The sequence below is a fragment of the Pongo pygmaeus genome, chromosome 7, assembly GCF_028885625.2.
Source record: "Pongo pygmaeus isolate AG05252 chromosome 7, NHGRI_mPonPyg2-v2.0_pri, whole genome shotgun sequence".
In the NCBI taxonomy this organism is placed as follows: domain Eukaryota; kingdom Metazoa; phylum Chordata; class Mammalia; order Primates; family Hominidae; genus Pongo; species Pongo pygmaeus.
In genome coordinates this window covers 73,618,830-73,632,528 of record NC_072380.2, presented here as the reverse complement: position 1 = coordinate 73,632,528, position 13,699 = coordinate 73,618,830, and the positions used below count along the sequence as shown (strand labels likewise).

Genomic DNA, 13,699 nt, shown 5'->3' with positions numbered 1-13,699 from the left:
AAATAAAATCTTGTAGGGCAAATTCTTCCATATGGATTGTTAAAGCAATTGTAGTCTAGAATGTGTTTTTGTTAAGTTTCAAAAAGTTTATAGAGGTCTAGAGGAGGAGATACAGTAATATGATCTCAGCTTCTTTGAAGTTTACAATTTTTTTTTGTACTGATTTCATATCTGGAAATAGCTATGACCAGGTATTAACAATTTTATAATACACCTTCCACTTTGGACAGGGTAAAAAATTCAATATTTTTTGCTCTGTGCTTTTGCTTTCTCCTGTTTTTCCTATGTTTTGCAATTTCAATTTTAGAGACAAATAAGTTCAAGTTGGTTAGAGAAAGCTGACTCTCGGGCATTGTATGTCGGAATGTTGGTATACTAGTAGTATTTGAACACGTAGCATTATGATTTTTTTTTCCAAATGAAACTTCAAAACTCATTAAGAATGGGGTTTTCAGGCAGTTTAAATCTTTATCGTTTGGTGAGAAAACATTTCATTGCTTGTATAACACATGGAACACAGTTTGAGAGCCTGCTACAGTGGGGTCAGTGAAGGATGACCCTGTAATTTTTCATTCAGACAGATAGTTTTGAGAGTGAAATAATTTCAGGACAGCAGACATAAACTGGGAGTGTCTCAGGCAAACTAGACTCATGGCACTGAAATGGTGGATGCTGGAGCAGAAATATGGATCTCTGGTACATAGGAGTAGAGAAGTACTAATGTGAGTCCCCTTCCCTCTTCTACTCAGCTACTGGAGTGCACCTAAGAAGCCCTGGCCCTGCAGGGAATCTCCACAGCCATTAACACCACTGGATGTATTCAGCCCTTCAGCAAGTGTTCATTGAGCAATTGCTATGTGCCAAGTGTTAGCTGAGGTGCTGAGAGCACAAAGATAAATTACTTGATTCTTGAGATTCTTAAGCTTTTTCCCATTCATTCAGCAGAACTTGGCAATGAATCATTCCATACCTGTTTCATTAACAGTTGAGAGATGTAAAAATGATTATTTAAATGGTAAAAGGGAGGGCAGCCCTAAATTTGAATTTGAAATGTGATGTCTTTTACTAGGACTTCATCTCTACCCCCTCCTCCCTGAACTTGAACTACAATTAGGACCTGTGTATAATCCCTTTGCAGCCTGTCTTACAGTTAGAGGTAACTTAGGTATAGAACACAACTGTATGTGTTGGTGTCAGGTGTACTAGTGGTGAGTTTTGTGTGGAAATAGTGTTGCAAATGGTAACTAGAGGAAATGTAAGTGATGTGGCAGGGTCCTGTGTATCTGTCTCTGTTTTTTTTAAGATTTGGGAAGAGGAATGTGGGAGTATGTTTTTGTCAATAAAAGAAACATGAAGAGACATAGGAAAAATAAAAAAGAAGAGTAATACATCGAAATGAGAATTTTCCAGACCACATTAGTGTGCATAGATGAGCTGCACAGAGCTGCTTAAGATTAGAACACTGCCCTTCACATCACCGTGACCTTCCTGCTGCAGGCTGTCCATACACAGTGACTACTCTTGGTAGGAGATTCTTAATGAGGTCAGGAGGAGTTCAGGATCAGCAAACGGAATCTTTAACTCTTGAATTTAGCTGTTTTCTAAATACTTGGATTTAATTGAGGACCTATTTTAATGTTCCACATACAAAATATCAAATAACTTCAAATAACTAACTTAGTATAATAGATTTTAGACTGGCCTTGACTTTAAAATCAGTTTCATGTTAACATATCCTGCTGTCTTATTTTTCTTAGGACTTGTAAAAGGGAGAAGAACTTTTAAATTTTCATATATTTTAGCTGTTACAGAATAATATGATTACTTATAGGGGTTTCCTTTAGAAGATAATAAATAGTTATGTATGATTTCTTTTTCTTTTTAACTGTTTTTCAAGTAGAATAAATAATTATATAAGTGAAAACATCGAGTGTACCTGAATAACAGAAAGTTCAAGTGCATCTTAGTTGCCTCATTGCTGAATTCAAACTGCAGGACTTAGGAATTAATCGCTTATGAACACAAAAGGAGCTTGAACTCATATTGAACTTTTGGCAGGTTTAGACATGACTATTTTAGAGATTCATGAACATTTAAACAATGATTTTGTTTTAATTTGAAGTGAAAAGCTAACTAAGACAAAGAGATATATTCAAGGCTCATGTGAAGTTGAAGAGCAAACTATTTTCCTACCTCACTTTTTAAGCATACAATTTTAGAAACTATTAATTACCTGCACTATTAATTAAATGTTTGAAAATATTATTTTTCCTGGTTTAATGTGACAGAAAACCCCACAAAAACTCAAGTTAACTTTGTGAATAAAAAAATGCAGGACTTAAAGAGAGATCTACTTCAGAGCCAGCAGTCCCGCCAGAAGAGGCTGAGCCACACACTGAGCCCGAGGAGCAGGTTCCTGTGGAGGCAGGTAAGCTTGTCCTCATCCTCGAGTCTCGCCCAGGTGTGCCAGATCCTGACAGGTATCCCCATTTACAGAATCATGTTTTACCTGGAATTTGTTTCACATCATTTACAGAATAATTAACTACTTTTTTTCTCTTCTGAAATTATGTAGTACTTTTCTAGTAGAAATTGGCACAGGATAATTTTAATTTTTAAGATCAGCTCTAAGGCAGACAGTTGTTCTTTGTCCAAAACCACACATTTAGGAACGTCATGAACTGAATGTTGTTTCTTGATTCCAGTTCCAGCACTACTGTACTATATTACCGTGAAAGTAAAAATACACACAATTCTACACTAGTGTTATCATTTGTCACGTGATTTTAATAGAGTAGATCTAGTGGTTTCTCAGTCTTTTTTATATGAGGGTCTCCTGTTTATTTTAAAAGACTTCCCAAACCTCCTTGTGGTCATCTGTGGAGCCTGTTTTGTGTTTACATGGGTTCATAAATCAAGCATCTCCATAGTTACCCCAAAGCCTATGACTATAGGTAGGAAAATCATGAAATATTTTAATAAGTTACTAAATCTAATACAGTCTCTAAATCTCTGGTTTTCTTATGCCACCTATTGGAAGTTTAAGGAATGACACTACATATTTACTGAAAACTTAAGTACTGAATCCAAATGGTACTTTGGCTGATTTTTTCAGTGTGTGCTGAGGAATAATATTTGATTTTTTTTCCTTTAAGGCCAATATGTTGCTCTGAGTTTTATTATTTGTTGAATTTTTAATCCTAGGACAATGTATTCTCTCTCATTCCTGTAGAATTGCTATGATCATACCATAGCTCCAGAACAGACAGTAACTTTTAAAAAGTTTTATAATTTAATGTGTGTTTGGATTTAGCACCTCAAATTTTACTTTGTACTAAAATAAAACCCCTCTTGACCCCCACATTTCTTTTTTCTGCCACCCAATCCCTCTCCCCTCTACAATAGCCACGATTTTGAAAGAAGAATCCACAATTACTTTTTTACCTTATTTTTCATTCATTTTTTTAACCCACTACACTCTGGCTTCTGCATCTTCCAATCCCCTCCAGAGGAGAGAAGGAGTATTTGCAAAATTATGGAAAGTTGAAATGGCATGGAGTCCTCACTTAAGTTCAAAGCCAGTGCTGGTAGCAGATGATTCTGGAGAGGTGTGTGAGGACTTAGTTGTGGAGGTATTATATTCTGCTCCTAGAAACTGAGACTTTCACCAGTTTGGGCAAAGATAGCCATTAAAGAGTGAGCAGAGTGCACCACCTTCCACTTCTAGTAACTCAAATTATATTCTCTTTGGATGGTGATTTCAGCAGTTATGAACCTGGGAATCCAGTTAGGAAGCTATCTTAGGCTTTGTGAGAGAGGATGGCGATTGGCAGACTCTATAATAGCACAAGACTACATATATAAATGGCTTGTGAAATATAAACATTTATTAAAAATAGGCATTTTTATGCTTTGGAAATGATTTTGTAGTGTGATTAGCATAGTAGATATTACATTTAAACTCTTTTCCTTCCTGAAGTCTAAATTAACTTATTCTATTTTTTGTCATGGAAGATTAGCTCTTTGACACAACTGATGTCACTGGCATTATCTCACATGACAGCATTTATGATACCAAGTGTAGTGCTACTTTTATTCACTGAACATAGATTATATTTATTAGAGAACTTATAACAGTATCAATATAGTTATAGATTCTTGTTTATTGTGTGATGTTGCAGTTAAATCTGATAATCTGATAAGCACCACAGTGTTTTTGGAATGTCATCATTTATGTTCACTTTTGTAATTCAATTTATTTGAATTTATGGATCTCAGTGTCAGATGTGGTTCTCCAAAGCTGAAAGGATTGTCAGTTACAATGTAAGGTTTTCTACTGACACTTCTTGACAAATCTGAGTGAGAGCAGTCGGCTACCTCTGAGTACTCAGTCCTCCCACCCACAAGAGTGCCCTTTCTCCTCTCAGGGAAGATAGGTAATGGTTGACCAGATACTTCAATCTGTATTGACCTTGTCTTCCACATTTCTGTCTTTATTTCCAACTATTTCCCTTTATGAAAGCTTTGTTCTTCCCACTTTATTTTATCATTATTGTGAATTTTATTAATTAGAAACAAGTCATTTTGCTTTTAATAAGGCTCTTTTTTTAAATACAAATCTGAGCCTGAGTTTTCTTTCTTTAAAAATCTTATTGAAAGTCTTTTAATGCTTAAGTCTGTTGACAGAATAAAACAAATTTTACATATCTACCATGTTTGCCAACACAGAACAAAAAAATGTAAGCTGACAGAGAAGGAACGCATAGTTGCTTAGTCAAATATGTTCATTTTAATGTGTATGCACCAATGTCGTATTTGAGTGTTAGAGTTCCATGTTAATGTTTGAGCTTTTCTACTTAGCTATGTTTTGCAATTATTTTAGAACCCCAGAATATCGAAGATGAAGCAAAAGAACAAATTCAGTCCCTTCTCCATGAAATGGTACACGCAGAACATGGTATGAACTAAAATCTGCTCTTTGTTTTGGGTTACTAAAATAATGCTTAGTTATGTAAAATGACTTGGACATTTGTTTTAAAATTTAAAGGTTAATTGAGTGTTTGTGTTTTTTAAAAACTTTTTGAATTCAAAGTTAGATAGCAGGTGTTGTTTTTGAATTCAAAGTTAGATAGCAGGTGTTGTTTTTGAAATAGCACTAAACTTACTTTATTCTACTTCACTGTGGAGGAACTCACTGCATACATCTAAGAGAGAACTGGTGGGAATAAATGAGAATGAACAGATTGAAAACAGTGATCCATCAGGAACAGAAAGGCGGAGAGGAGGAAAGTGGGACACAGGCCCACGGTCGGGCTCATCCAGGTGTCCTCCACCTCGATTTTGCTTCATGGTTGGCTGGTCACCACAACAAAAACGAAGACACTTTTAGTTACATAGGTTGCACTAAGCAGACGGGAAAAAAAAACGTGAGAATGTAAAACATTTTCCCAGTACTTAAATTTAAAAATTTTTCATGGGGAGCTCTGTGTAGAGGATACTAAGTAATAAGCCAGGAACTAACATTTTAAGGTTTTATAAGGCTGCTTCTTGAAGCATCCCTTGATAAAAACAGAGATCGTGTCCCAAAACGTATCTCATGAAGGGATTGTGGAGTGGGCAGGATGCTCTGGAATCCTGATTCTCCTGATGATTTGGTGTGATCCAAGGGTGGCCTAAAGGAAAATAAAATTATGTTTCTTAAAAACAAACAATGCCCTATAGTTTAAACTGTTTTTTGCCAGTGGATGCTAGGGGTGTAGGAGCCTGTACGCCTTTATTTCTAGCTTCTTTGCAGCCCGGAAAGCCACTCATGGGCCTATATGAGCAAGTGCAGGCTTCCCCTTCCTCAAGCCTTCCTTCCCCACCGCACCCCAACTTTAACTTAACAGAAGGAAAATCCAGTCTAAATAAATAAGTGACTTAAATATAATGGGGTAAGTGCTGTCATGGTAATAAAACACGGGATGCTCTTTAGGTCTTACTCAGAAGGGGGGTCAGAAGAGGCTGGTGTAGACCTTCATCAGGCCAGTGCTGGTGGTGAGTGTTTTAAGCAGAAGGCATATCCCAGAGACAGGAAAGGACCTGAAAGTAGTTCAGAATGGCTGGCATGTGGAATATGTAGGTGGAGAGTCATGAAAAAAAGGGTATTTTTTACTTGATTCTAAGAGTAACTGAAGCCATTGGGGAAGGTATTTAGGAGTGTTGTGCCGTCTGTCTGTAGCAGGAAAAATGCATGGGGGGGATGCAAGAGTGCAGCTGGGAGACGAGATGGAGGTTGTGCAGGTAACAGTGATTCAGGATGGTAGCAAACTTGCCTCAGCCAAAGGAGGGAATAGAGAGAAATAGAAAGACCCCTAAGATGTTTAGGTGGTGGGGGGTGGGCAGGCAGCCAAAAGAGGGAAGTAGTCAAGTCTAGCACTGTGTCCTGGCCACAGCCTCCTTCTTGGACTTGTTCTTTTCTTTAATCACATTTAGAAAATCACATTTATGGCCCATGGCTATAAATATTCTTTGTATGTTGATGACTTTTAAATATATAGCTGCAGCCCTGATTGCTCATCTAAACTCCAGGTTTACCTAACTGCATACTTGGCATCTCCATTTGGATGTCTTACGGGTGTTTCAGACTTAAAGAACTCATGATTCTTCCCACACCCCATAGCTCCTCCTCACCCCAGTTCTCCCCAGATTGCTTATGCTAGTCTTTTATATTTTAGTTAATGGTCCTCCTACCCTCTTAGTTGCTTAACTTGAAAACTCGAGAGTTTTCTTTGAGTTTTCTTCTCCCCTCACATCTAATCCATCAGCAAATCCTGTCAGCATTGCCCCAGCACTGATTTTGGCTCTCTAGGGCCTCGGTGTGACCGTGGCTTCTTGCCATGACTGCAGTAGCACAGTAGCATCCAGCTGGGTCTCCCTGTTTCCATACTTGCTCCTCTATAACCTGTGCTTAATGTGGCCCAGCCAGTTTTGCCTTGTTTGATCCTAGCCTCTTTTTCCCCTTCAGTGACTTTTCTCTAGCCGAGCTGACCTCTCTTTTCCTTGTAATTGCCAAGCCTATCACTGCTTTGGCACCCCTGCACCCGTTATATCTTTTGCTGAGATGTGTTTCCCACCCCTGCCCAATCATGTCTTTCAGACTGAACATAACCTCCCTGTCCCCATCATGGTGCATTCACAACTGGATTCAGGTCCTGCATCTGCCATTGATTAGTCATATGGCTTTAGCACAGTTTTTCAAGTTCTTCGTCCTTCAAAGTAGGATATCAGTACCTACCTCACAGGGAGGATATAACAGCTGCAGAGGGCTTGGCCATGCCTAGAGTCTTGTGACCCCTTAGGAAATTTTTCATGATAGGCTGTCACTGAGCAGTGGAGACTCAAAAGATAGTGTTCAATGTTAGACTGATTTCGCTACAGAAAACAGGAATACTTCCACTGAACAACTGCATATGAAAGCTAAATCCTGCTAGTGTAAAAATCATCAGATTTCACTGGATAGAATGAAAGCAGAATAAGGAAAGAGAAATATGATAAAAATAAAAAGAGAAGTAAAATTTGTAACAGAAATTCAAATTGGTGATTTGCTGAATAGCAAAAATCTGAAATGAGGAAAAACAGTATTGCAAGCTATGAGGAGAAGATAGAAAACAAATAGCATCAACATAAATAGGCCTGCCTGATTCACTAACACCCGAGAGTATCGCCTTGCCACACTAAAGGAAGAGTAAGAAAGGAAGGCTTCTTGCAGTCTGGGCTGGGGTTGCGGGGTAGGGGGATTCAGTAGCAGTACAAATGACAATGTTGTTATTACTATAATAATGATGATAATGACACCTAAATACTTAGGGCCAGGCATTTTTCTAAGTGTTTTAATCTTCACAACAATGTTACAAATAGATATTATTCCCATTTTATGGGAGGGAAGTCTGTGGCACAGGATAGTTAAGTAATTTGCCCACAGTCACGCAGCTGGTATGGAAGAGCCTGAATCTACAGCCATGCATTCCAGACCCCATACTCCTCCTAATCCCTGAGCTGCACTGCAAAGCCAAGTCCTGCCCATTCACTTTCTTTAGAGTATTATACACAGGAGATACTCTGCTGGAAGCCAGGTCAAGTTACATTGGGATGCAATACCCAGTCTTAACCATGTTGCAGTGGAATAATATAACATGTCCAACCTCTACACGAAAGAAGCAGAGCAGTTCAATATATCATAGAAGTTAATCACAGAAGAGAAAGTGGGCATCTTTGCATAACTTAAAGCCTAATAGGAACATTTGAATGCATAGTATGATTCGGGTAAACCTGTGACCTAGCGTATATTTTATTTTTATTTATTTTTTATTTTATTTTATTTATTTATTTACTTATTTTGAGACAGAGTCTCACTGTGTCACCCAGGCTGGAGTGCAGTGGCACCATCTTGGCTAACTGCAACTTCTGCCTCCCAGGTTCAAGCAATTCTCATGCCTCAGCCTCCCAAGTAGCTGGGACTACAGGCACGTGCCACCATGCCTGACTAATTTTTGTATTTTTAGTAGAGGTGGGGTTTTACCATGTTGGCCAGGCTGGTCTTGAACTCCTGACCTCAAGTGATCTGCCTGCCTCAGCCTCCCAAAGTGCTGGGATTACAGGCGTGAGCTGCCGTGCCCGGCCCTAGCATATAATTTAGATAGGTGGCTAGTTACTCTTTGCTGTAGAATATTTGAATAGTCATTTAAAGTTGTTACCTGGAATTCTATGTCAATTCCCAGGAAAAGGCCATAGAGTAGCCATTTCTCTGACCTGAGGATAATTGAAGAGGCAAATATATTAGTAATAATTATGAATTCATTTATTCATTCATCAAATATTTATTGAGTGCTTCCTATAGCTAGACATGGCCCTAGGTGACTGGGAATATATAATGAATAAAATATATAAGCTTCCTGTCCTGATGTATAACATCCTAATGAGAGGAAACCTATCCCCCACCACATATACTTAGGCAGATTAGCCAGAGGAAGAAAATAGCTGTGGAGTGGACAATGCTGTCTTCAGCGGCCGAAAGGAGGGGCAAGGGAAGCCCCAACAGCAGGAGCAGGTGTGTGGCGGCCCTTCACCGGGGCTTTCAAGTCTCAGTTGTATGTTGCCAGTGTCACTTTGTTCATTGTCATAGTTGAAGGAGAAGACTTGCAACAAGAAGATGGACCCACAGGAGAACCACAACAAGAGGATGACGAGTTTCTTCTGGCGACTGATGTAGATGATAGATTTGAGACCCTGGAACCTGAAGTATCTCATGAAGGTAGAACACTTTTTTTTCAAGTTTCAGGATAAAATATAATCAATGACTTATAATTACTGAAGTTTTTCTTAAACCCCTTTAAAACTGATATTTAACTTTTGCTTAGATTTTTAAAAGTTGAAGCTTAAAGCTTCAATTAAAGCAAATTTTTTCTTAAAATAGATATCTTGATTTTGGTTCAAAGCACTTTTCAGGGAAACTCAGAATATACAAATTTCTTATAAATAGTAAGTCATCTACTTCAGGAAACTAGTTTTACTATATTCTTCTGCTTAGGGTGCTATTTGTTAAATAAAATTCAAACAACTGATGAAATATTGGACTTGATAATCTATCACAGGCTCATGTTCTCACATGAACTCTGTAATTACAGTGAGCAAAACACAATTCTTAGCTTCTGTGCCAGGCATTGGCAAACTATTTTTGTAAATAGCCAGAGAGTAAATATTTCAGGTTTTCCGGATCGTACAGACTCTGTTCAGCTACTCAACTCTGCCATCACAGCATAAAAGCAGCCTTCGATAGTTCCTGAGTGGGTCAGTGTGGCTGTGTTTTTATGCAACTTATTTATAAAATCCTACCCAACATGGCTGGTAAGTGCAGCGGCTGGAACACAGCTCACTCCAGCCTTGACCTCCCAGGCTCAAGCAATCCTCTCACCTCAGCCTCTCGAGTAGCTGGAACCACAGGCATATGCTACCATGCCCTGCCAATTTTTAAATTTTTTATAGTGGCAAGGTCTCCTTATGTTGCCCAAGCTGGTCTCAAACTCCTGGCCTCAAGCAGTTCTCCTGCCTCAGCTTTCCAAAGTGTTGGGATTGCAGGCATGAGCCATTGTGTGTCCAGTTAGCAAACACTTTTTAAAAGCATAAAAATGAAAAGTAGTTTATCTATTTTGCACAATACTAAATATTTTGGAAAATTACTTTAGAAGCAGGTAGCTCCTACTTTATGAGTACATGTATTTCCAAAAATTTATATCCGTGTCTATTGTTTAGAACAGGAAATGCACTTTCCCATAAAAATATGGGATGGTTTGGTTTTCAAAAGAATTGTATATAATGCATAATTTTCTGTGAAAAATACAGGCACACAATCCTTTTAAACATCTATATGATTGATTTTTGCTGGATTACACATTGAAAATAGGCACTTATAGACTAGCTTCAGAACTTTATGCCTTTAGTAATCATTTATGTCATGATTTCTTTGGGACAATGTTTCCAATTTCTGAGTAGGGATACTGATAAAATGATTTCCACATTTCCTGTTGCTTCTTCTCTCCAGTCTTTGGCCTAAGTGGCTCAGTAAGATTGACAGTTGCTCAGAACTTTTCTATCTACGTGCTGTTTATACAATAAATTTCAGTTAAGATGCTCAAATAAACAGAAGCATGAGGAATTTGATATTCTTAAAGTTAGGAGTCACAGATTGGGAGTAGGAAGAAACACTTCTAAGAAGTTCACAAATTGCAGAAACCTTACTTTCTGATCTAATCTTTAATTAGGACATAGATGCAGTTTGAACTTAAAAGTTGGTTGTTAAAAGTGTTCAGAAAATAAAAAATATTTATTCTTTATATATGCATTAAATAAAATTAACAAGGTCATAAGTGTGGTGACGGTCATACGATGGCAGCTCTTCTGCTATCTGGGGTGTATGGGTTAAGTGTTCAACACATTTACCCTTCAGCTCCCTAAGGGTATAAAGCCTCTTCCACTGTTTTTCTCTGTTCTTATCCATAGTTGCTGTACTTTCGCTCTAGAAAATGGTAGGACAGGTCCAGGAAATAGCACATTCTAGTTGGATGTGAAGTGGATTAGAAATGAACAGCTTTCCTTGTCTGGCCTGTGTCGCTGTGTCACTCTAAGTTGTCCTCTCTCTTTAGTCCAGGGGGTGGTGGTTGTCAGCCTTGTGGGGATGAGTGGATTGAGAAGGAAAATGTGTGAGACATCCCACAGTGTAGTTCTAGTGAAATATAAAAGTGTTAAGCAGACTTTTAATTGATAGTCCCATTTTTAAATTTTTTAAATAAAATTAATGATAAGCATAGATTCAGAGTACATATACAGGATATATACATACCATTTTGTAAAAGCAGTAAATATCAATCTAATATTTTTTTTTTTAGAAACTGAGCATAGTTACCATGTGGAAGAGACAGGTGAGATTTTAATTTAATTCTGTTCTTTCTTAATTAGAGCAAGTCTTCATTTAAAAGGGCATCGTAAAGTACATAATATCTATTATTAATGATATATTTAAATTAATATACGCAAGATATGCAATTAATAATTTTATTATGTCTTATAATTTATGGTATTTCTTTGTGAATGTACTTTTTTGTGTTTTGATGCCTATTTCCTGAGGATAAATTCTCAGTAGGATTACTAGTTCAAAAGATACAATCAAATTGCATGTTTTGTACCTTTCAATTACAAAGTCAACGAAAGGTCTAAATCATGTTTTGTCACATGCCAGCGCCCTTAAAGGGCATGGCCACAGGAGGTGGGTGCATCATCTGTCAGCACTTTACTGTTTTGCGGTTTGAGTGTAAACCAATTGATGACAGGCCCCCCTTACTCATCTTTGCATTTGGCATTTAACACACTTAATACCTATTTGTTTCAGGAGTGAACATGTTTGAATATCATTATGACTTAATTTTGCATTTCTATCCACAACTAGAAATAGTGTCTTTCTGGTTTCGAATATTACATGTATTCCTTATTTGAGACGTAGTTATAATTTCTTAATTATTCCCTAATTTATAGTTTCACAAGACTATAATCAGGATATGGAAGAGATGATGTCTGAGCAGGAAAATCCAGGTTTGTAAATGTTAAAATTATTGATATGTGTTTTCTGATTGAGGCAGTGGCCAAGGCCATTTTATTCCAGGGTTAACAATTGTGATTCAACACAGAGATCCCTGTATGGTATTTATAATCACTTTTGATTGGTCAGATATTTATAGAAATGTCTGAATATAGTTTCATACTACATGGAGGGATGAGTGAAAAAGGAGACATATTTTTCAAACCACCGTTGAGACTTTGGTCTTTGTAGGTAGGGTGCTGGAAAGAATATTTGAAAATTGAAGGGGCAGTATGATGTACTATAAAGTCAGGCTGGGTACAAATCCCAGTTCTACTCTTTCCTATCTTTGTGACTTAGGCGTCAAACTGTGGAAAGTTATTCAGCTTAAATTTTATTAAATGATAATGAAAACATCTATCTGGCAAAGTTGTGAAGATAATTAATTTATGAATCTCCTAGAATGCTGTCTGGCAATGTGTTTGGTTTTTTCCTGTTTGGCAAAGGTATGTTTTTGTTTTTTAGATTCCAGTGAACCAGTAGTAGAAGATCAAAGATTGCACCGTGATACAGGTATTAGATGAGCATTTTCATTAGATTTAAAATATTACTGTAGATTTTTCAATCACATGCTGTGTTTACATGGTGATTTTTCTTTTAAAGCATCAAAGAAGTAATTTCGACATCTAATGCATGACATTTTGTTTTATAACAAAGTTAGACTGTTATAAGAATATCAGGCTTTCATATTTCACCTCATCAACTAGCCATTCCGTAACAAAACAGGATGTCAAATTTTAATGCTGTTTTTGTGTATCAAATTCCTCTCTGCTAATTTGAGAAATTTTAATGAAAATAATTTACCTGCCTTTTAATTGCTTTTGGGCAGAGACATTTATTATTGACTGTGCAGACATTAATATTTGAAGGAGTAGAGTTCTGTGTTTACGATTAAGTAGTTTTTTGTTTTAACTGAACAATTGTGTAGAATGAGTCAGTTAATACTTATTTTGCTTTTATTCTCTTTTTTTTTTCAGATGACGTAACATACCAAGTCTATGAGGAACAAGGTTTGCAAATGCTTTCTTTTTTTTTTCTTTTTTTTTTTTTGAGATGGAGTTTCGCTCTTGTTGCCCAGACTGCAGTGCAGTGGCACAATCTTGGCCCACTACAACCTCTGCCTCCTGGGTTCAAGCGATTCTCCTGCCTCAGCCTCCTGAGTAGCTGGGATTACAGGCATGTGCCACCATGCCCAGCTAATTTTGTATTTTTAGTATTTTAGGGCTTATCTCGAACTCCTGACCTCAGGTGATCCTCCCGCCTTGGCCTCCCAAAGTGCTAGGATTACAGGCATGAGCCACTGCACCTGGCCTGCTGCAAATGCTTTCTAACCTTAAGCCACCTACTTGTTTTAAAATATACCTATAGTTTGACTATAAGATGTGGAACATTATGCTTTAAATTATAAACATTGCAACTTAAAACATCCAGATGAATGGCAGTGTTCAAAGAATTCACTTGGGGAGACTGTTTACCCATTCCACTGCTTCTGCCATTGCCTAAATAATTTCTTAAACTCTTTACAAGTTG

General features: G+C 37.4%; 1 protein-coding gene across 24 annotated transcripts in view; it reads left to right on the top strand.

The window, feature by feature from the left end:
* ASPH (aspartate beta-hydroxylase) overlaps positions 1 to 13,699 on the top strand; it is a 228,308-nt gene that overhangs the window by 68,508 nt on the left and 146,101 nt on the right. For all 24 annotated transcript variants that reach the window (XM_054497391.2, XM_054497392.2, XM_054497388.2 and 21 more), the window contains 7 exons: positions 2,336 to 2,428; positions 4,883 to 4,957; positions 9,164 to 9,292; positions 11,424 to 11,456; positions 12,067 to 12,123; positions 12,635 to 12,682; positions 13,147 to 13,179. In XM_054497391.2, coding sequence (XP_054353366.1) covers positions 2,336 to 2,428; positions 4,883 to 4,957; positions 9,164 to 9,292; positions 11,424 to 11,456; positions 12,067 to 12,123; positions 12,635 to 12,682; positions 13,147 to 13,179 — 468 coding nt within the window. The remainder of the gene's footprint in view (positions 1 to 2,335; positions 2,429 to 4,882; positions 4,958 to 9,163; positions 9,293 to 11,423; positions 11,457 to 12,066; positions 12,124 to 12,634; positions 12,683 to 13,146; positions 13,180 to 13,699) is intronic.